The sequence below is a fragment of the Stylophora pistillata genome, chromosome 4 (assembly GCF_964205215.1).
Source record: "Stylophora pistillata chromosome 4, jaStyPist1.2, whole genome shotgun sequence".
Lineage (NCBI taxonomy): Eukaryota > Metazoa > Cnidaria > Anthozoa > Scleractinia > Pocilloporidae > Stylophora > Stylophora pistillata.
In genome coordinates this window covers 4,026,420-4,048,035 of record NC_142522.1, presented here as the reverse complement: position 1 = coordinate 4,048,035, position 21,616 = coordinate 4,026,420, and the positions used below count along the sequence as shown (strand labels likewise).

Below are 21,616 nucleotides of genomic sequence, written 5' to 3'. Positions count from 1 at the left end.
CCACCAATTTGAGTGACAATCTTACCGCCCGTGCATGAAATGTAGAAATGTGCGTATGCAGTTTAATATTCAAAAATTTCACAAAAGCAGGTTTCGGCCTAAAGCTTGCAACTGCTGAAAGAAACGCGATCGCGAACTTCAAACGGCTTCAAAGAAGAGCATAAAAGCTTCCTTTTGCTTTTAATTTTCATTGTACAGGGCAAATACTCACAGGAATAACCTGACAGGTTACTTAGCAGAATTATTAAACAGATTATTCGAACGAAAACGCCTACCCATAACATGCTCATATACACACGCACATGGCCCAGGTTTCTTTGAAACCCCTCTACTAACTATGTTGAGACTTACTTTCCAAAAAGTTTAAAGCTTACATAAAAGTGGGCAAGTACTTACCTGCTTCCGTCCGTTGCTAGAAATGGCACAAAACGTACCGCTCGAGTTCCTTTTCTTTGAAAGACAAACAACAGCCCTCAATCTTCGTTACGGCAAAGTTTGAATTTATCGAAGCTTATGATAATTTCGAGAAGAGCGCCCTTTTTCAACCGTGCCCACGTGGATAACAGGGCTCTGTTCTGATTGGTTTGCACGGTTGCACGGGTTTCGTGCACGAATAAATCAGTGCAAATTTACATCAGAGAACTTTTTTTAGTGTTCTCCAACGGAATCTTGAATGAAAATAATAATGTGCGACCGATATGTCAGTTCAAAAAGATAGCGGGTCGGTTGACATTTAGACCTTTTACTCACTCTATCCTTTGTTTGAAGGATTGGGTTAAGAAAGAAGGTTTGCTCACCTAGGCCTCTACCAGACGAAGAGGTTCCTTTTCGGCTTTGTCCAGACTACGGAAGTATTACAGGAAGCCAGTGAAAACTCAAAGTTACATCAAGCCCAAACGGCCTAAAGCGTGGGAAAAGCGAGTGACCCTGCAGGGGCGATTGATTCAGAATTTGGCGCGAAGCGAGCCACGTAGGCAGCGCCACTTCATTTTCTTAAAAGAAATTTGCTACTGCTTGCGTCCTCATAGGTTAAAAGCCTATCGTTTGCTGAACCGGTAGACCCTTCGAAAATTGTTTTAAGTTTATTTAACAATAGTAATAGACCGTTCTTTCGGTTTACCAGCGTAACAAACAACCCACGCAAGGAAGTTAGGAGATCACGAGCCGGAGGCGAGTGAATTACTAACTTTCTTCTTTCTCTCCGACCATCTCGCGTGAGTTTGTACGCCGGTAAACCAATTGAAAGTGTCGTCTACTATTTAACTACTCATTTATTTGTTTTCATTTGGAACTTTATCGCCGATTTCTAATAGCTCGTGCAAAGGACCACATAAGGAAAGAGGCACTGTTTGTATCAAAGCTTGGAGCCTGGTTAACGAAAAAAAAAACAAAAAACAAAAAAAAACTGTTAAATGACTTTCGAATAACGCTGCGTAGAAGACAATGTTTTATTTAATGTATTTATAAACATTGCCAGAAATAATTAAGGAATAACTTGTGGCGGCGAAGAACCGACACAGCAAAATCTCTACAAGTTGAATATAGAAGTCAATATTACGTCTAACTATGCTATCAAGCAAAATCTTTCATTGCACTGGGGTATTGAGCATCCTTGGCTTTCATGAACAGTTACATGAAAGCCAAATGTACCTTCAGAATGCGTACTGCCTTAAATTCGATTCTTTCAGAGAGACCGTTTGCGCTTCGAAGCAAAACTGTGCATAAGTACCGCATCCCAATTAATTATTTCTTCCCCTTTTTGTCTTAGCGAGCTTCTCTTTCCTTTTCTTGACATGTTTGGGTGTTTTGTTCTGTCTCTTTTCTCTGTTTGCTTCTTTAACAAGTTTTTTGTGCTCCTTTTTGCTCAGAGCTGTGCCTTCCTTGTGTAAATTCTTTCCTTTCTCAGCATCATTTTGGCCATCACTGTCAGTCTGATCGTCAGAACTAGCATCGTCATCAACATTCATGATGTCCAGTTTGTCGATACAAAGTTCCTCATCGCCTCCTTGATTTTCTGGTTGATTTGTGAGAAGTTCAGGATGTGCAAGTACTCCTGTTAAGTCAGATTTCAGGCCGGTTAGAGTCGAGTACAAAATTTCTTCTGCTTGTCCTTCCTTCGCTCTCTGTGCATCTTTCTCAAAGTCTACAACTTGCTCGAGTGTCCGGGGTATGTAAGCTTTCTTAAACACTTCTTCCTTGACTGTCTCTTCGGGGTTTTCTTGCTCAACTCCACGATTAGCAGCTATCGCTTGTGCTTTCTCGAGATAGTCGTCAACATTGTCGTCATTTAGGGTAGGATCTGTCACAAAGTCGAATAGCTCGCGAACATTCATGACACAGACTCCATTCTTCTTGAAGAAGTCTGTAACATTTGTACAGTCTTTTCTTAAGAACTCTAAGGCGTGTGGATGATCATGCTCCACAGACTGGGAAACATCAATCACATACAGCTGATCTCCACTGTATAACATGTTAAACTCACTCAGGTCGGCGTGAACTAGACGGCATTTCCAGTAGATGTTTCGAACGATCTGGATACACTGGAGGTACAGTTCCCTCGCCTTAGATTCGGACAACGTAACATCCTTGAGTAGAGGGGCCGGCCAACCATCCATCCCTATGAAGCTCATCACGAGGACATGACTGCGAAGTATGATCGGCTCTGGGCAAGGGATATCCGCATTGAACATACGCGTCAGGTTTCGCATTTCTTTCTCCGCCCAGGTCTTAACCATCTTACGGGGGTTGTGTTTGCAATATCCATGGCGGAATCTGAATTCCCCAGTCACATATCTATCCCTGTCCTTAAAGATAAGAATGGATGTCTTGTATACTTTTACTGCCCTCTCGTCACCATTTGCATTGGTGCTGTGATATACATTTGCCTCTTTGCCAGTACTGATGCAGCCATTTATTTCACATATCACTCCTTTGTTCAGGATTTTGAACAGAATCATTCTTGTGCGAGGATCCATAACTTGTTCCACAGTGGCCCTGTCTGCCTTATCTTTGGCGCGAACTCTATCATTTTCAAGCTTCTTATTTGCTTGGATCAGAACATTCGCGGCTTTATTAGATAATTTCGGGCCCTCGTACCTCTCAACTTTAATTCGATTGCCAAATCTTGCAAATGATTTTTCGTTAGGTTGCAAAGAAGACTGACGTTTACCTGAGGTATTCGAGACATGAACCTCTGACTTTGACGCGTTATAACGTTTCGTAAAATCCCCTGTCTCGTCTTCCCAATCCCATCCATCAAAATCTTCATCGTCGCTGTCTTCTGAAGAAGATTTCACGTGGTCTATCGATTCGCCATTTTGATGTTTGTCCGGCTCATGTAATTCTTTCACGATGGGTTCAGAAGAAGTATAATGAGTCAGTGAGTTGGGTACTACACTTTCGTCTTCTTCGGCATCCTCAAACTGGCCTTCTTGCGCAGTACTGGACCTCAATTCGAACTCCATTCGTGAGTATCAGCAACCGATCAGTAAACATGTGTCCTCATTGCGCCACTATTGCGCAAGCGATAAGACTTTTCAGCGGCTGGTCACAGAGAGCATGAGTGTAAGTAAGCTCTGCGTGACTTTCTTGCATTCAAACAAGAAAAAGAATTCTCTGACGAACTTTTGTTTATCTTCAGGTGCGATTCGCGTTTTCATACGATCTAAAATTTCAAGTTTGAACTTGGAAGAAAGCTGTCGCGGCCGAATTAACTTGTTTCTTGGAGCTCTTATGACAAAAGGCTTAATGACAGTCACGTGTCGTTACGTGAAGCAAGAACGTGACATCTTCACCGAAATAGTTTACCTTTTCTTCAAATTAGAAGCTGACAACGTCCGCTCTTAGTTTCACTCCTGAACGGGAAACATCCCAAAACTTCTGACACCTTAAAGCAACTGAAAGCTTTTGGTATGCTTTCGGTATAGCATCGATCCAAGTGCCAACTTTTTAACGCAGGTGAACTCGAATTTCGCAGTTTCGTTTTCATGTTCCTGTGCGGGCGGACTAAATTTCAAGCTGGTCTGTTTTGCAAACAAAAGAATTGGAGCCACTGGAATCTCCGAAAAAATCAAAAATTTTGACTTTGAGTGTTTTGACAGCTTGACAAGCGGACAAGCTTTTCTTCCGGTCAATTTTAGAGCTGGATTTTCTTCAAGCGCGATGGATTTCATTTTCTCCGACGGAGGACCAAGATTGACGGCTTCACGGCGAAATGACGATTGAAATCGGCCGAATAAAGGTCAGCCTGTATGCATTTTGTTTTAAATGTATTCGAAAATATTACTTTCAACAATATCTCATTTATTTCTAAAACGAGTTTGTTGTTAAGCTGTGATATATTCAATATCACTCTAAAAAAAAAAAAGAGGGTGATGTTTTTTTGAAACTAATATCGTGCACATTTATTTGCTCGTCATGATGATCAGAGTGGAAAACTCTGGTTTCTGGCTAAGATCGACGTACAGGGCCGGGTACATTATGAAACATTTGCAGATTTTGCTTTCAAATGAAAACTATGGCAAGATTTCCTTATAACCCCATACTACATTGTGCATTCAATTCTTGGATAAAGGAAAACAGCGGCAAAACAACAGATTTCCTTTGCTTTGGGACAAGGGCTTTGTTTGTTTTATTGGTATTGGGTTTTACGGAAACCTTTCCAAAATCATTCTTAGTAGAAACGAAAATGAAAATAATTTTCTACATTTATAGTGCATAATTGCAATAGACAAAAATGGTCATATTCTATTTTAGATGACAAAAAAGACAAAGGGCTTTTTCATTCTGAATGCGTGACTTGTCAATTTCTGTCACGAACATTTGGACATCTTCAACAATTTATTTCGTAATATTTGCACAGTATGATGAGAAATTTAGTTTTTGTCTGGTCTTGTGGGCTGCAGAATACAACTTATTTCAGGTGTTTTATTTGTAGACATTGTGCAAACTTTAGACACAGAAATAACATGCAAGTATGAAGGGTTTAGTTTGAACTTCACAAGAGGAAGTCCTCAGTTTTGTTTTTATCTAGTGTAAACAAAAAAGTTGGCAAATTTTTTTTTTGTAAAGTACCCTGTCTGTTTTCCTGATTGATACTCGCGAGTGTTGCAACATCCAAAGAATTATTGTTTGCTAGTTTCCAAAAATTTCCCAGTGACCTTGTACATTTGGAATTTCAAAGTGGTTTTCAAAGGTTGCACATGGCTGTCATGCAGAAGCAAGTTTTAGAAAATTGAGTTATAGTTGGTAACTGTTATGTGTTTGCAGGGCATCAACAAAGGGGATTTTACATGGAGAAAACAATTTTTTTAATAAAAAAAGACATGTACTGTTGATATTTGGGTATAGGCATTTCTGTTTAGTCCTGAATTATATGCAAGTAAAGGACATTCATTTTTCATACATGTACATGTATTAAAAAAAAAAGAAAACAAGATAGTCCACTCTGAACCCAACTCTCTGATAAAGAAACATTAAAAATAAGAGCATGACAAATCTTTTTTTTTTATGTGACCAACCATACATTGTAGATCCAGCAAAGGTGTTCCATGAAGCTCATTTCTTGAGGATTTCCAGATGTAAGATGTAGAGAATGGCTAGTGGTTTGCAACCTCATAGGGATTGAGACATTGTTGTTAAATGGTTGTGCAAAACACATGAAGCCTGCATTTATGCTTTTTATGTCTTTGATCACTGTCAATGTTAGCGTAGATTGGCCAGAAAAAGAGACAGAAATGGAATTAACTGTATAATTACTTGACGTATTTTAACCTGATGTAAGTACATGGATAGCACAGTACTTAGTAGCTCTTTAAACTCACAAATTAAAATAAAACAGTATTATTGTAATACGGTTTTCTTTTTTTTTCTACAGCTCTTCAACTGATAGAAGGTGCATTGAAAAAAGGCCTGCACCAGTAATGTCCACTCCCAAAATATCCTTTAGCAGTCATTATTTATTGGAATCAGAGCTTTCACCAAAAGTCAATATTGCCATGTCCACAGAGGAGCTACCTGACAATGACAACTACACTGGTGAGGTAAGGCAAGACTAAATTACATGTACTGTAGCATACCAGGTAGGTTTACAGGTAGAAATCACCAATAAATGAAAAATGTCTTCCACAGTTGGGTATTAGTGAGTTTTGGCTTTGTTATTTGCAAAATGATACTAGTGTTTAAATGCCTTGTTTAAGTGACATTTCCTCTTTACCCTCTGATTCAACAATGGCTTAAATCAGGCAAATCTACTAGCTGCTACTTAAACTACTGTACTTCAATAAATCAGCAAAGTGATGTTATGTGCATACATGTGTGTATGTTATAGGACACTTTCAGTAGCTTTTCTTGAGTATTACGTAAATTTTTAGTTGTTGAGTTGTTGCTTTTTCAAACCCAAAAGTTGTTTGTTTTACACAACAATGTAACACAAAGGAAATTTATAGTTTTGAATAACAAAGACACACATTGTGTCTATGCCATTGTGAATGGTGTCTATGCAGGTCTAACGTCCTGCATTTAAAATGCAGCTGTGCTGTTAACCTATATCTGAGCAGTACTGTAACTTGTTTAAGTTTAATTGCTTGCTTATTTTTAAAAGGCACTGTATTCTGTCAAGCAATTATTATTGTTTTTTTTTTTTTTAATTTTATTTATGATACTAACCGCCTCCCGGTTAGTTAGCTCAATGGATAGAGCACTGGACTGTTGTGCGGGAGGTCGAGGGTTCGAGCCCCGGCCGGACCAACACTCAGGGTCTTAAAATAATTGAGAAGAATTTGCTGCCTTTCTATAATATCAAGAAATGGTTAGATATTCTAGTCTTCTCGGATAGGGACGAATAAATGGAGGTCCCGTCTCCTGCAGGGTTGGGGTAGGAGACGTTAATTTCCCACACACGAGATTACTGTGTGATGGATGTCCTCCCCTGGGGTGGGATGGGTGGGAGGGTGGACTAGCACGAATGGTTCCTATGTTCCTTTCTAGTCCTTCCCCACTGCAAAAACTTAATGCAGTGAAAATGGACTAAATTAACTAAATTAAATTAAATTAAATACTCACTAATTTTATTTGTGTAATGGTTTAGTCATCAGAGGAAGATGAGGTTGATTGTACTGTTGGGAAGAATTTTGATGCAGCAGTGTTTGATTTTCTGAGGGTTCCACCAGAGGAGTTTGCTGTAAGTCACTTTTTTTAGAGAACATTCCATTTGTCCTTTTTGTTAGTTAGTTTTTTTTTTGTTTTGTTTGCCTGTTAAATTTTTTTGAGAGAATTTGTTGAAAAAAAAAAAAAAGGTTGAAAAACATTTGTAGAGATCTCCAGCTACATGTATATAAATTGGACAGTATTTGTGATAGTATTTTTCTCTAAACAGCAACAACTCACAATTTTGGATCTGGCTGTTTTCAAGGTGATCAACCCAGATGTAAGTTGTTCAATTATAATTATAATTATAATCAGTGTAGTGCAAATGATGTAGATACACGGCTCTTACTGAAACCCCTTGGACTTAACCAGCTGTTCCATTTATTGTTTTGTAAATAATGTTTTTGGTAACTTTGTTAATATAATGATAATAGTATATACATTTAGCTATTAATCACATGAGTGGCTGGATTATGGAAATTTCAATATTGATAATTATTACATTGCTTGCAGTGCCTGTGGGCAAGATGAAGTGAATCCTGTCTTCTGATTGGCTACCCGAGTGGGCAAGATGGGCCCATCTTGCCTGCTTGGGATTGCCCACATTGATCCCACACATGAAAAAAAGTAGAATTAGAACTACATTTGTAATTCTTGGACAATTTTGGCGATGGAAATGCAAAAAGTGACAGAAGATAGTCAAAACAAAGAAAATAGAAACAATTCTCATGAGTTTGTTGTGTTACAAACACAAATGATATTGTTGGCAGTGTCTATCGGCAATATAAAGCAAATCCTGTGTTCTGATAAGCTACCTGAGTGAGCAAGATGTGTTTGGGATTGCCTGCTTTGATTCTGCGGAAGAAAAAATAACTACTTGGAACAGACACACAAATAGGGCTCGATACTATTAACTTTTCAACTTACTAGCCAAGTGGCTAGTGACATCTTAGATGTTTTTAGATGGTATTTCAATTTCAGTCTGTTTACTAGCCAAACTGGCTAGTGGAAATTGAAAACCACTAGCCAAAACTGAATTTCTACTATTCTGTGGCTAGTGGGCTACCGTTAGTGTCGAGCCCTGACAAAGTTTCTAATTTTTGGACAATGTTGATAGTGGGATCTCAAAAGGCAGCAGAAGACAATATAAAACAATTCTTGTGGGTTTATTTGCCATAAACACAGTTTGCTTTCTTTTCTGGCTCTTGAAATAAATGAGTCATTCATGATTCTTATTAGAATGAAGTCTTTTTGCCATATACTATAATGAATCCTTTATTGACCAAGTTGTTCAGTCATGATGGGTGGATACTAGCTTTTTTTTTTTTTTTTTTTTTCTGTTTTTATGGACCTCAACTTCATCTTGTTCCATAAAAATGCATGAAAAGAATTTGGCCATTATCCAACCATCCTTGCCTCATGCTTGCTTAATAATGCACATTTATTATTATAATAATAATATCATAAATATATCTATCATAGGAACTATCAGGAGTTGGCTGGACCAAAAAACAAAAGATTGAGCTTGCACCAAACATTGTTGCTTTTACAAAGAGGTTTAACCATGTAAGTTTTTTCTTGAGTTTTCTGCTACATGTATATCTGTGCAATATAATAAACTTGATTATCATTGCTATTGATAGGTTTTTGTTTCTCTGTTTATTAGTCAACCAAAAGTGATTTAATACGAACAATACACAATAATGTTATGTTTTCATTCATTCATTCATTCCCAATTATGATCTAAGATAAAGAAGGATATGCTGCTTTTCCCAAAGCTCGTTTACAGGGCAAATAGGAGAGAAAAACAAACACTTCATGTTTGGAGTACTTTGGCTATGGTCACTTGACCATATCTGCTTAATATTAAATAAATTTAAATTTAGTTTTGATTCTTACAACATTCATGAAATTTGGCTTGGCTTGGAATGGGGAGGAGGTGGGCAAAAACTTCAATGGTGTCTAGCTGAATAGCAAGGTGGGAAAGACACATCTTAATCCCCGACGGGGGCTGCTACAAATGACAACCTCTCAACCCCAGAGCATTTGCATGATAATTATTATGTAACACATAAAAACATGTGAATCTTTTGTTGCATAATTTGCATAATATTACATAACACATAAGTCACGTGAAACTTAACACTAACTAAAAACACAGGGATTCCATGGAAACATAAAATCCCTATTCGAGTCCAAATATTCCATTTATCTACTCCTACTTTGACAACTCACAACTACATGTACATGTCTTTATTAGCTGTGAGAAAGGGCTACTGACTGTGCTATCTGTTACCTAACAATATTGTTCGTAAAATAAACCCGACAAAGTTGAAATGCTTGGTCTAACTGTATGAAGTATTTAATATGTTCTCTGCCTTTCAACCTTAAACCCTTCGAGTGACCAGCAACAAATCTCTGCTTACGGTAACACTTCACTTAGATCATGGAAGTAAAAGATGTACTGTAAATCCTAGAATAAGCTTCCCTTCTATTATAAGCCCCCCTCTTTAGAGGTAGAAATTTATTGAGCCCCCCCCCCCCCTCTCCCCGCCCTCATTTTATTAATGGGGTTAATAATCACACTTTAAAACTCGACACAGGTCAGCTTTTGGGTGGTGAGAGAAATCCTGAATGCCAACAAGACAAAGACAAGAGCTACTGTCCTCACTCATTTTATCAAGATAGCAAAGGTACACTGTCAGTACTTTAAGCCTTTTACATATTACAAAGTCTGGAACCTTATTCTTATCTGTGATATTGTTCTCATAAGTTGGCTTATACATGTGCATTTATAAGACATGTAACGTCTTCTTTGAATAATTGTTAATTTATCTTTTTAATATTTGTGAATCATACAGAAACTTTTTGAGTTAAACAATCTTCATTCCTTGAAAGCTGTCATCTCTGGACTTCAGAGTGCTCCTGTGTATAGACTGAACAATACTTGGGCGGTAGGTTGGACATTCCATGTACATGCATTAACCTTTTTTTCTTTCTAATCAGTGGAATCAAATATTTAGGTAACATCAAATTAGCTTGCCAGTATCGTGAACTTAACAAATGTAGCATATTAACCAATACCTCCCTAATGCAACTCTGCAAGCTGTGGATTATGACTTTACTCAATTGCATACAGTAGTTACCCTTCAACGTATCATCACATTTACCTGATGGATGCCGGAGAGGAAACACTATGACCAATACAGTGGTCAAATGTTGGGGTTAAGACAGGGATTGATTTTAGCCAGCCGTGCTCCAATTTCCTATGCAAAATTTGAAAGGAAAATAAATATATCTTATTAACCAAGCGCGAGGGCTGTACTGGGTGAATATCGGCCCGAGGTCTTGACAGTATGGACCAAGTGCAGCTCGGTCCGTACAAAAAAGACAGAGGGCCGATATTCTTCCAGTACGGTCCCGAGCAAGCTTGGTTAATAAGAGATTTATTACACGACTGAAGTTGAAAGGGACACAAGTGTGGTATCATTCGGGACCATTCGGGACAGTGCCCGGTCCAATACTGAGAGAATATTGACTGGCAATAGAGCATTTTGATTGGTTGATTTTAGTTATTGGCCCTCTGACTACCCGAGTCGTGTAATAATAAAGAAAAAAACAGCTCTCTCTTTTAAAACTCTGTGACTTCCAGTACTTGCTTAAAATTATATTGGTTGGTCATATCTCCTGTACATCTACTTGGTTCTGTCAGCTCAAAGCACAACTCCTGGACATTACAATGTTCACAACACCCTAACATTTAGGGACTGCCTTCCAAGCGTGATCTCACATGTATCAACCACGTACATGTAGTCTATCCGAACCCAGGATTTACCTAATAATCTGGCCACAGCTCTAAGTTCCAGCCAGAAAACAACAAGCACATCCATAACTAAATTGGTAGCAGGCTATGTTTTAATTTTGATCCACCCATCAAATTAATAAGAATGTCTCTCAGGCACTAGGAATACACACAACACTGCTATTAATAACAGACTTAAAAATTGGATATTTTTTGTTTTGTAGTTAATTCAGCGCAAAGATAAGGCCCAGTTTGACAGATATGCAGAACTTCTTTCTGAAGAGGAAAACAGGTGCCGTACATCACTACAATCAGTGACAATTCCTGCCTTGTTTTAAACCTTTAACTTTCAAGATCTGATTGTTAATCTCACTTCTAGCTGCTAAATAAGTTATGTTTTTGAGATGTGGACAGCAACCGAAAGAAAAATAAAACTAATTCTGGGGTGCTTTGACATCAATGGATTTACTGTAAAGTTGTTATATTAGCATTTTAATCCAAATTGTGCTGACCAAAAGGGTGTACCGTCCTGTAGTAAGCACTAGGAATGAGAACTTTTAACTTCCGGCTGCCATCTATATCTAAAAAAATTATTGTTTGTGCTTAAAATAAGCTCCTACTCCTGACTGGACAGAGGTACTTTGAAAGTAAAGTGCCTTGTCCAAGAACACGTAACAATGATCTGCATCTCAAACCTGAACCTCTCGACAAGGGGTCCAACATGGTAACCATTTGGTCACTTGGTCTCGTACGTGTCATGCTCGACCACTCTTGTAATTGGTACCAATTTATTCTTAACCATTGGCCACACAACAAGTACACAAAGGTGTTTAGAAGAACAAGCTTGCATTTGCATAAATTTTTAATGGTAATACAATCTTCTTGGTAATGAGTTCTTTTCCTTCATGGAAGGAAGTAAGATAAAGAAAAATATATATTAAAGCACAGTAAAATAATTTGGTTGCACCTTGTAGGTTTAGTGACTGAAGCTGCCACATGTACTTGTACAATGTTGATCAAAATGAAGGGATTTTCACCATCTCATACTTTCTTTTAGGAAGCAACTAAGGGACTACTTGAGTTCAGCGAAACTGCCATGTATTCCATATCTTGGTATGATGAAGAAAAATTGTATCATCAATTTTAACAGTTATGTTAATGTTTGGGCAATTCTAGACTAGCCCAGAACTTGCCATGGTACATTTACTGTGAACCTACTTGTAAGCCACTGTACAATACCTTACAGTGAGGCTTGTAGAAGTGGACTATCTGCATTTACTGTTTCCTATCAACTGTGTGCTTAGAAGGAGTACTTGTCTATCCTCAAAAGAGCTTTGTGTACATAGTCCTTCATGTTTTTAGACTATTTGATATTGTCAAATTGTAAGTACCATCAGTTATAGGGGTTTCCATTTGTTTACCTCAGGTATGTACCTGACAGATTTAACTTACATCGACACGATACATCCCAATACTGGAGGAATAGATGAGGCTAGAACTCACAAGGTATATATAATATCTTACAATCAGCATTTATATTTTCCACACTGTTCTCTATACATTCCCCCAAAGTGCTGACAAGGAGAATTTGTCTTCACAATCAAGAGCTTCTTTAGTTGGTGATCATTTCCTTTAGTCTTGTGGCTGTAGTTTTGTGATGCAGGGGTGATATTGGAAAGAATATATTAGGTGTTAGTCACTTTTTGGGGTCAAAATGTTAACTTTAAATGATAAACTTGCAGTCAAACATAAGTTGATCAAAACTTGATGCTTAAGTTTTTGTGGGATTCAAAAACTTGGGATCATAATTTTTTTGGTGTACATGCTGATTTAGACATTCAAGGTGTTTGAAGGTAAAAGATTAGGGTTCATACTTTATACTTTGTGTTGCCAGAGAAGTTTCAGTTTAGAAGTTAAGACAGAGCTAATTAAAATTTCAAGACCAGGGTTCCCCTTTACAAAAAGCTTTAATTTGTTTTTATGTTATAGATGAATGATGTCATCAGACTGATCTCAGAATTCCAAAGGTCAACTTATGGTAAGTACATTTTGGATAAATTTTCAATAACTAACTTAAGAAAATTGGTTGTGGTGAGCCAATTCAAAATACAAGAAATAACTCCATATGTTAGGACTGTTTGTCCCTTCATGGCTCAATTAAAAGTGAGGAGAAGAGGCTAGAAGTTGTAGCACAAGCTGATTTTTTTCCCTTTGTTTCCAGATGACCTTGAGCCAGCAGCATACATTCAAACCTATCTAAGTTCTGTCAACTATATCGACGAACTGCAGAAGTTTATGGAGGATGACAACTACAAGTGAGCCTGCAAACTTTGTTCATGCACGCTGACACTGTGAAACCAGGGGACTATTGCTACTTGCCTTACAGTACATTTATTATGCAGTCTGGCCAAAGTCCCCGAAAAGTGTTGTGATGTGCATTTGATCATATCCACATTTTAATTTGCACAATATAAATATTAAATTATTATTATTATTATTATTATTATTATTATTATTATCATTATTATTATGCAGCAGTTTAAAACTTTTGTATGCTATATAGACGGGGCGCATGAGTGTAGCCCGTTAACTATAGTGAAATCAAAATCTATATACTGAGCAAAAAAAAAACCATCGAGAAATGAAAAAGATAAGCTATTTCTGGTATCCAAATCTAAAATAGTCATTATAAATTCTTTAAAAACCTATTACTTATTTCAGCTATGAAAGAGTTAATCAGTGACGATCACTTCCTAAGTTTCTAATAATCCACAGAATTTTTGAAAGCAAAAAGTTAAATAGTACGCGATTATCATTATTATTATTATTATTATTATTATTATTATTATTATTATTATTATTATTATTATTATTATTATTATTATTACTGGCCCCACACTGAAACATGCTTACTGACTGGACACAATGTATATTATCTGTTTTGTTGTGTTAGGTTGTCTCTTCAAATTGAGCCAAAAGCAAGTTCATCAAACCTGAATGGCAAAGCCTCATCCAGATCAAGAGAGAGCATTAGTGGTGAGTACAACTAGAACAGAGTGTTGTTCTTTCAGAGAGATATGACAGTTGTACATAATGCGTTTCATTAGTCTTGTTTTGCAAGCATGTTCAGTTGAAGATTTTAGTTTACGTGTACGAAGGTTTACTACAATGTAATAGTGATTTCCCTTGTAATCGCACCTTTGAAAAATAAGAAGAGGCAGGGTGAAGAAAATCCTGGCCATTTGGAGCCAGCTTGGCTTACTGAAATGTAAGCAGTTTGTTCAGAGCCAGGTCACTTTTTTTGGTTCCGAAGAGACTTCAGCATTTTCTCTCTTAAAAGAGCCCAGTGTTTTACCCTTCACTTCTGGTAAAAAATAATGATATTTCTTTCCCTAATTAGATCCGTAAAAATAACGCAAGCGTTTCCCTCGAACAACCAATCTCAAGTTATGGTTAATTTTCACGTATGCTACCATAAACTGTTCCCTATTTTCTTTTCAGTTATTCCAAGCAACTCTCCAGCCCCTCCAAAGGCAAAATTTGTTCGAGGACATAGAAAGGCGCAAAGCTTAGGGACTAAGTAAGGCAAACCTTAGAGTAGCTCTGTAACCCTCAACACCTTTGCATCAATATACATATTCTCCGTACCGATCTCTATATAAAGGGGGTAAGTTACTAAAGAAACTGTGGTGCTGCGTCGGTGGGGTTAACAAGATAATTTGGTAATATCAGCTAAGTTGAAATTGTAAATTGGCCACCGTAAAGAGTTAAAAAGCTGACATTTCGAGGGTTAGCCCTTCGTCAGAGCGAACGAAGGGCTAACGCTCGAAACGTCAGCTTTTTAACTCTACGGTGGCCAATTTACAATTTCAACTTAGTTGATGTTACCAGATTACGATCTCTATATATTTCCTTTGTAATAACAAGGAGAATTTCTTTAACAACCAAGAGCTGCTTCAGTTGGAGATCGTTATCTTTATTCTCATGACTAAATATTTGATCGAGCGGTGATACTAAAAGGAGAAGTTAAATGCTAGGCAATTGTTGATTGTGCAGTTTCGGTTGAACAGATCTGTTTTATTTTTCAGTGTGTTCAGTATTGTTGGAGGAGGTGGTTTATCTTCATCAGAGTCGCTGAGGTGAGTTCTCTACCATGACTATGTTGAGTTAAAAGAGCCCTTTGCAATTAAGGGCTTGAGAAAAGCAAGACGCTTTTGGACTGAATGTCGTGAAACAAAAAGCAGAGTAATCACAACAGCCAATCAGATGAAAGGAAAATACCTTAAAGAGCCAATGAAAACTCAATCAAGCCAATAAAAAAAAACAACAACAACAGCAACAACAAAAACAAACTGCCTAAAGCGCGGGAAAACGCAGTGACTAAGTTGAGATTGTTTTTAGTTTTCCATCTGATTGGCTGAGAGAGTGGCGCAAGCTTTCTGAACCAATCACAGAGCGAACCAAGGCAAAAACAATGCACTCCCAGTTTACTTTCGACACCTAATTGAAAATAGCTGTATGTCGAAACTGGTTTTGGTTTTGCATTTGACAGGTTTAGAGTGTGGTGCAAAAATTGTGAAAATTGTTTTCTGAAGTAAACATACTCTGAAAATACAGTCGTAGGGTGATTTGCCCAAGACTAGTGGTCTTTAACCGCTGTTTCACTCAACGTTTTCTTTGTTTTGTGTTGTGGAGGGGATCAGTGTAGGTGCAGATCAAATCGTAATGATCTAACATGTCATTGATAAATTTCCAGCTGTAGTATAGCAAGCAGCACAGGATCAAAGAATCTCCTGGATGACAGTGAGCCTTTCGACGATAGGTCTTCTTTGGGTGAGTACTGTACCCCTTGCATTTAAATCCCTTAGGAGGAACATTTATACCCTCGTTAGAGTAATCGCAGGAGCTTAGTTGGAAATTATCTCGGTCAGAGAAGGCAAATCAAATAGCGGACGAGCGAACATCAGAGGTGTCCTGGGAAGGAGTGTTCTAGAATGTGAGTGCACGGAACAGATTAACCCTTCACACGCCAACATAAGTGTGACTGTTCTCCATGCTGTTCTATGAACATTTCCCATGATACTGGTACTTTTTTAGTTTTGCTGTGTTTGCATGGATGATCAAAATCTTGGTAGTTTTGGAATGCAAACAATGGAATATTTATCAGTTGATTTAGAAAGATGTCAGAAGCGCGCATTGCGTATAATTTTCCCTGATAAAGAATATGACGAGGCGCTATCGTGCACTGGGCTTATCTCGCTGCATGAGCGGCGCGAGAATATTGCCAACAAGCTCTTTTCTAACGTTCTTGTACCAAATCACAAGCTGCATAAGCTCCTGCCGCCCAGGAATGTATATAGGGTGGACTTAAGGAAAAAGCGCGCTTTTAATTTACCTGTGGTTCGTACGAACAGGTACCATGATAGTTTTATCTTTCATCATTTACGCACGCTTTGTATAAGCTGACTCTATCTATGTTACCTAATTTTTAATATTTTAAAAGTATGTTACCATTTTTATATATTTCTTAAATTTGTAAATGAATACGTAATTCAACCTTCGGTTGCAATGTGTTTCAAATAAACTATCCATCTATCTATCTATCCACCTGGAATAAATTCAAACGAAGAGAATAAACTTGTTTTGGAGCTACATGCAAGATCCGCTTCGGTTTTTCTTAGATTTAAATCATGTAATGCCGGTACTTTCGAGAAACGAGCCCCTAATCACTCCGAATCAATCGCCAAGCAGGTTTTTTTCGGGGAGGGTGGAACTGAATCAGGAAGGCATCTTGGACAAAACAGTCTTTAATTGACCTACTTGTATGTCAAATACTCGTTCTTGTAGGAAACTTGACGCCTTCAGACATAGCTTTGGACAGCCGAAGGTGAGTGCACCTCTTGGTTTACACAATCCTTAAGGGAATTAAGCGATACACGGAAATGTTCTCGCGATTTTCTGGTCGCTTTAATGATGATTAAGCTTCATTCGTCAAACGCTCTTGACGCGCCCCCTAGCGCAAATGCGCAATTGGGGAGGGAAATTAGGCCGGCAAGGAAAAAGCAAATGTAAGTGAAAACCTACACTTTCTACAGGCTGATACACGTAGACTAAATCTTTGTTCAAATCATTCTGACGGCGGCGTCTTTACATTTATTATTCACGTGGTGCATGTTACTTTATTTTATAGTATGATTAGTTACAATGGCAGTGAGGACTACAATCTGTGTCCACCAGATCGAGAGTTTGTTATTGAAGGTTTTGTCAAAAGAAAGAAATGTCTAAAGGAAGGCAAGAAGATGACGGTGAGTGTAGTTGAAGTTTACCATACGGGTCGTAGTATAAATTGTCCGATCGCAAACCACCACGGAAACGGCGACAGAACGCGGTGAAACATAATATTTCATGAGTAGCGCCTAGTTTTTAAGGGGCGGATGACGCAATCCAGTGGATACATCAGTATCGAACGGATACATCGGTATCCAGCGGATAAGTATTAACAAAGTATACTGCGCTATCCACCGGAGAGAGATTTATCAGTGGATAGCCTTACTATCTGGAACTGAACGCTGCTTTCATATGGTAAGCTGATGGTGAGGTGTGGTGCCGTTACAGACGGTAAATACATCCAGCCATTTGCGAAATTCTCTAGGAAAGACAAAGTCATTTGGGAATTTATATTGTCCTTACGTTTCCTTCCTGATTGCTTACGAATGGCTATACTTCATGTAATCGCATTCTTAATTGTAAGAACTGACTGGGTCCGTGTTAGCTAAGACCCACAATTTCTCAAGATATCGATTATTTAAGCGGGTGGGTTTTTCCTTTGATTGTAGGTGTCGTCATGGCAGAAATTCTGGGCAGGACTTGTCGGAAGCTGGCTTCACCTTTTCCTTCCCCGACATAGAACCTTCACTAGGCGGGACAGAGCTGCTGTATGTACCTATCCCAGCTGTGAATAAAATAGGCGTTAGTTTGGCTGTCTTAGAGAAGGAAAATGCAAGTAACGAGGCCACCAAAACTAGAACTTCTGCATAGATAAGCAGTAGGTCATCGAGGATTATTGTATTCGTTAACGATCGATCGTCCAGGTATGAGAAGTTGCGAGAAGGACTGTTGTCGGCGGCACTGACTTACGTTTCGCGGCTGTAACAAAAGCCATATTCATTTCGGTTTTGAAACCATTTACTGAAAAAGATTTTAAAGAATATCTTATTTTCCGTTCCGATAGTACTTACCTTCCATGATTTTATTGTTTGGTTGAACCTAAATTTTGTTTCTTTTTTGAGCAGTTTAAAGAAAAGCCCGAGAAAAAGGTGAACATTTCTGATTTCTCGGTTGTGTTGCTGGAAGATCCGCGCCATCCGGATACTTTTCAACTTACTGATGACATAAAAGGTGCAGTACCTGTTTGCAATGTTTTTTTGTTTGTTTGTTTTTTTAGTCTTAGTAAGATGTAAAATAGTTAATGTCACGCCTGTTCCCACCTTTATCACTGTTTCGAAGATGAAGATTAGATGTCGGTTAGATGTCTGGTACACGAAATTTCAAAGGTAGAGAAGTAACTGTGGCAATGACTATGGCTCCGCTAGAACATGATTTCCTTTCATTGAGTCAGTACAGTGGAAATTTTTTATGGCAGATAAAAACTCCACCGCAATTCGCTTTTTTTATATGTACATGATCACGTTTGGCATAAGCGTACACTCTCTACTTTAAAACACTCTTGGAACTTGAATTATTGTCTCAAATCTTCAAATACCAAACCGAAAAAAAAGAAACAAAAAGCTCACAATCGATGTACATATAATTTATAAGTTCACAATCGATGTACATATATAAGCTTACAATCGATATACGTATATAAGCTCACAATCGATGTACATATATAAGCTCACAATCGATGTACATATATAAGCTCACAATCGATGTACGTATATAAGCTCACAATCGATGTACGTATACAAGCTCACAATCGATGTACGTGTATGTATGTTCTCAGGAAACTCTTACAAGTTCAAGGTGGGATCCAAAGCAAATGCATCGATGTGGTACTCTTACTTACGAGGGGCTGCAAAACCTAGACTGGAACACAAGGTCAGTCATTGTGTGCTCTTTGTCATTTACTTGCTATCCTTTGTTCTATGTTAGTCAGGGAACGAACTGAAGCCAGGGGCGAATGCTGGTGTTTTCCATTTTTGTGTTTCTGGTATTTAGGGGCACGCCAAGTTATTCAATAGGGGAATCCTTGTTTACAATATTTGCCTCGTTAGCCTAAGCAATTCAGTTTCTGATGAAGCTAAAAATAAATTAGTTCTGAATATCGAAAGGTCAAAGTACGATTAACTCGGCCAATGAATACGAGCCTTATGCATTGAGTACTTTTTGTGCAACACGGGTTTAAAAACTCAAAATTTTACATAGAATGTATGAGCTCATTAGCGCTTTTGCCACCCAGAAATTTTGCAGTTTTTGATGGACTATTTCTCCTTGAATATTACACCCAAAGAGCTAAAAATTTCACCATGTACTAAGGTTTTCTAGCCTTTAGCTGCCTGAAGTCAATTTGTATCTAACATGCCTCCTTTACGCAAAGCCGTATGCAAATGAGCAAAAATGTAAACAGTGACGTCAGCATGAATCCACCTATAGGCAGTACGCATATCAATTCCCTTAGAATTTTCTCTACTTACTTTTTCTTCGGCTAATGTAGCCACGCCCAGTGTAGCCAAAACCGAATAGTCAATTTCACAGCCAAACGCAGTCAGTCCTAACTCAGGCTTCGATTTGAGAAGTAGTGCTGACTTTTACAGTGGTTGTTGGATCCTTTTTATTGTGGTTATTGTTATTTCTTTGGTAAATGTTTTTGGTTTTACATTAATATGTTTTTGCAACTTTTCTATTAGGTTCCACAGAATCTAATCACCTTCGAGGAAAGTGAAGAGAATCAAAGCTAACGAAGCTTACGGGATTGAAATTAATCAACACTTCGACGCAGTACGAAAGGTCAAAGGATCGTCTTTGAGTTAGACTAGCTGAACAACGACAATCAAAAGAAACATGATCCCAGACAGTTGCTAATGACTAGCTGTGAGCAGTGCGTTGCAGTAGCCAATCAAAACGGCAGACAGCAAGTCACGTGGTACCTCCTGATACCCCAAATATGGTGAACTTTGTGTGACGTATCCCAGTGATGGGATGTTTTCTTACCAAGGACGAAGCTGACTGCTATGACTGTTGACTTAGTTAGGATAAGTGTGGTGGTTTTTATTTTCTAAAAGTAGAAAGTTTGCGTTTCATGGCAAAATGTTTTCATTGATATGTTTTATATGAGCTAGCTTGCGCAAAGAGTTGGGCAGTCAGAAAGCGCTAAGATTTTTGTTTTTATAAACTAATTTAAGTATAAATTACATTATTTAATATTTGATAACGGAAAAATATTGCCCAAAGAATCACTTTTTATCGCATTGAGATTGAAGCTAGGCAGTGGTTCGTGCTGCTGAAAGCATTCTGTGTTATTTCAATCTACTTTTTGTTGAACTTTTAGCCGAATTTTGTGCACTATGGCGTCGAAGGTAAATTTCAGCCCCTAACTTCTATATTGTTTCTTAAGAACCCGAAAATACCAACCTGGACAGCTCACAATTCGATGTTCGCTAAGTTTAATGTAACAAGATGCGGCGTCGTTGTCGTGTTCAACAAGGTAATTAAAACGCAAGAAATTTTTTATAAATATTTCAGAAGATTCCCAAGAAGTATTCGACAGTTATTAACTGATTGACAGAAGCCTGCTTAAGTCCATGACTTCGAATTAAGCTTTTATATTAGATTTCCATTTTATTGAAGGTTACCGTTCTAATGTTTTATCGAGCAAGCAATAGTTTATTACTTTTTTTTCTTTTTCCTTGGATTGGGGACGCAAGAGGCTATTTATTATGCAACGTCATGTCAACTTTTCTATTTGATTTAACCAATGGATACAACGCTTTGACGAGATATTTCAAATGGAGTTATTTTGTAAGAACCTTCTTTATGCGAATAACAACGAATTTTGTTAATCCGCCAAAAACCGGCAAGAGGGTTTTGTTAGTTTTATACGTTGAGGAAGGATAACTAAAGCAATAGAGCGGTTTTTTGTCTGGGTGACGTAAAACTCACCCAGTCAAAACATCGTGAAGGCTATCGTTCTTATGTTATGTTTTGTTGAAGAATGGGGACGATGAACGGTGATCCCATTATCTAAGTGAAGACTAAATGACTAATTTTACTCAGGCTCTTGGGCGAAAATAAAGATTTAGTTGAAAAAAGAAAGTTTTAAATCACAGGTTTGGTTTTAAAATTTTGGAAAAATTACGTGGTGTCATTGAGTTTAAGAACTCGTTTTAAGGCCACCGTAAAGTAAGACGAGTTCTAAAATAATGTGTAGTGCGGAGGTTCCAAACATCAGCGATTTACCGTCACACAACGCACACACCTACAAAAAAAAAAAAAAAACGCCTTTGGTGGTATGTGGCGACAATCATCCCCCAATTTGAGGGTTTCGTCATTTTGGCGACCTTGTTTCCTCAAGCGTTCTCTCCGTTAGTGATGTAATTCTCAGCGTGGGCAGGTTCCGGTTATTCACCTTCATCTCGGATGCCAGGAACTTGTCACCCAAACGTGGGTTTT

General features: G+C 38.0%; 2 protein-coding genes across 2 annotated transcripts; one reads left to right on the top strand and one right to left on the bottom strand.

Moving 5' to 3' along the window:
* Positions 1 to 1,430: 1,430 nt before the first annotated feature.
* Positions 1,431 to 3,589, bottom strand: LOC111327050 (serine/threonine-protein kinase RIO1). The gene has a single exon (XM_022931138.2). It carries the CDS (start codon positions 3,462 to 3,464, stop codon positions 1,740 to 1,742), a length of 1,725 nt encoding a protein of 574 aa, XP_022786873.2. The 5' UTR covers positions 3,465 to 3,589; the 3' UTR covers positions 1,431 to 1,739.
* Positions 3,590 to 3,616: 27 nt separating this feature from the next.
* Positions 3,617 to 21,259, top strand: LOC111327051 (ras-specific guanine nucleotide-releasing factor RalGPS2). The gene is made up of 22 exons (XM_022931139.2): positions 3,617 to 4,240; positions 5,876 to 6,041; positions 7,088 to 7,180; positions 7,376 to 7,426; positions 8,629 to 8,712; positions 9,750 to 9,839; positions 10,008 to 10,100; positions 11,173 to 11,240; positions 12,006 to 12,061; positions 12,375 to 12,454; positions 12,938 to 12,986; positions 13,170 to 13,263; positions 13,902 to 13,984; positions 14,450 to 14,528; positions 15,037 to 15,087; positions 15,705 to 15,781; positions 16,796 to 16,835; positions 17,139 to 17,253; positions 17,785 to 17,883; positions 18,241 to 18,346; positions 18,951 to 19,045; positions 19,855 to 21,259. Exons 2-22 carry the CDS (start codon positions 5,922 to 5,924, stop codon positions 19,903 to 19,905), a joined length of 1,674 nt encoding a protein of 557 aa, XP_022786874.2. The 5' UTR covers positions 3,617 to 4,240; positions 5,876 to 5,921; the 3' UTR covers positions 19,906 to 21,259.
* Positions 21,260 to 21,616: the final 357 nt, after the last annotated feature.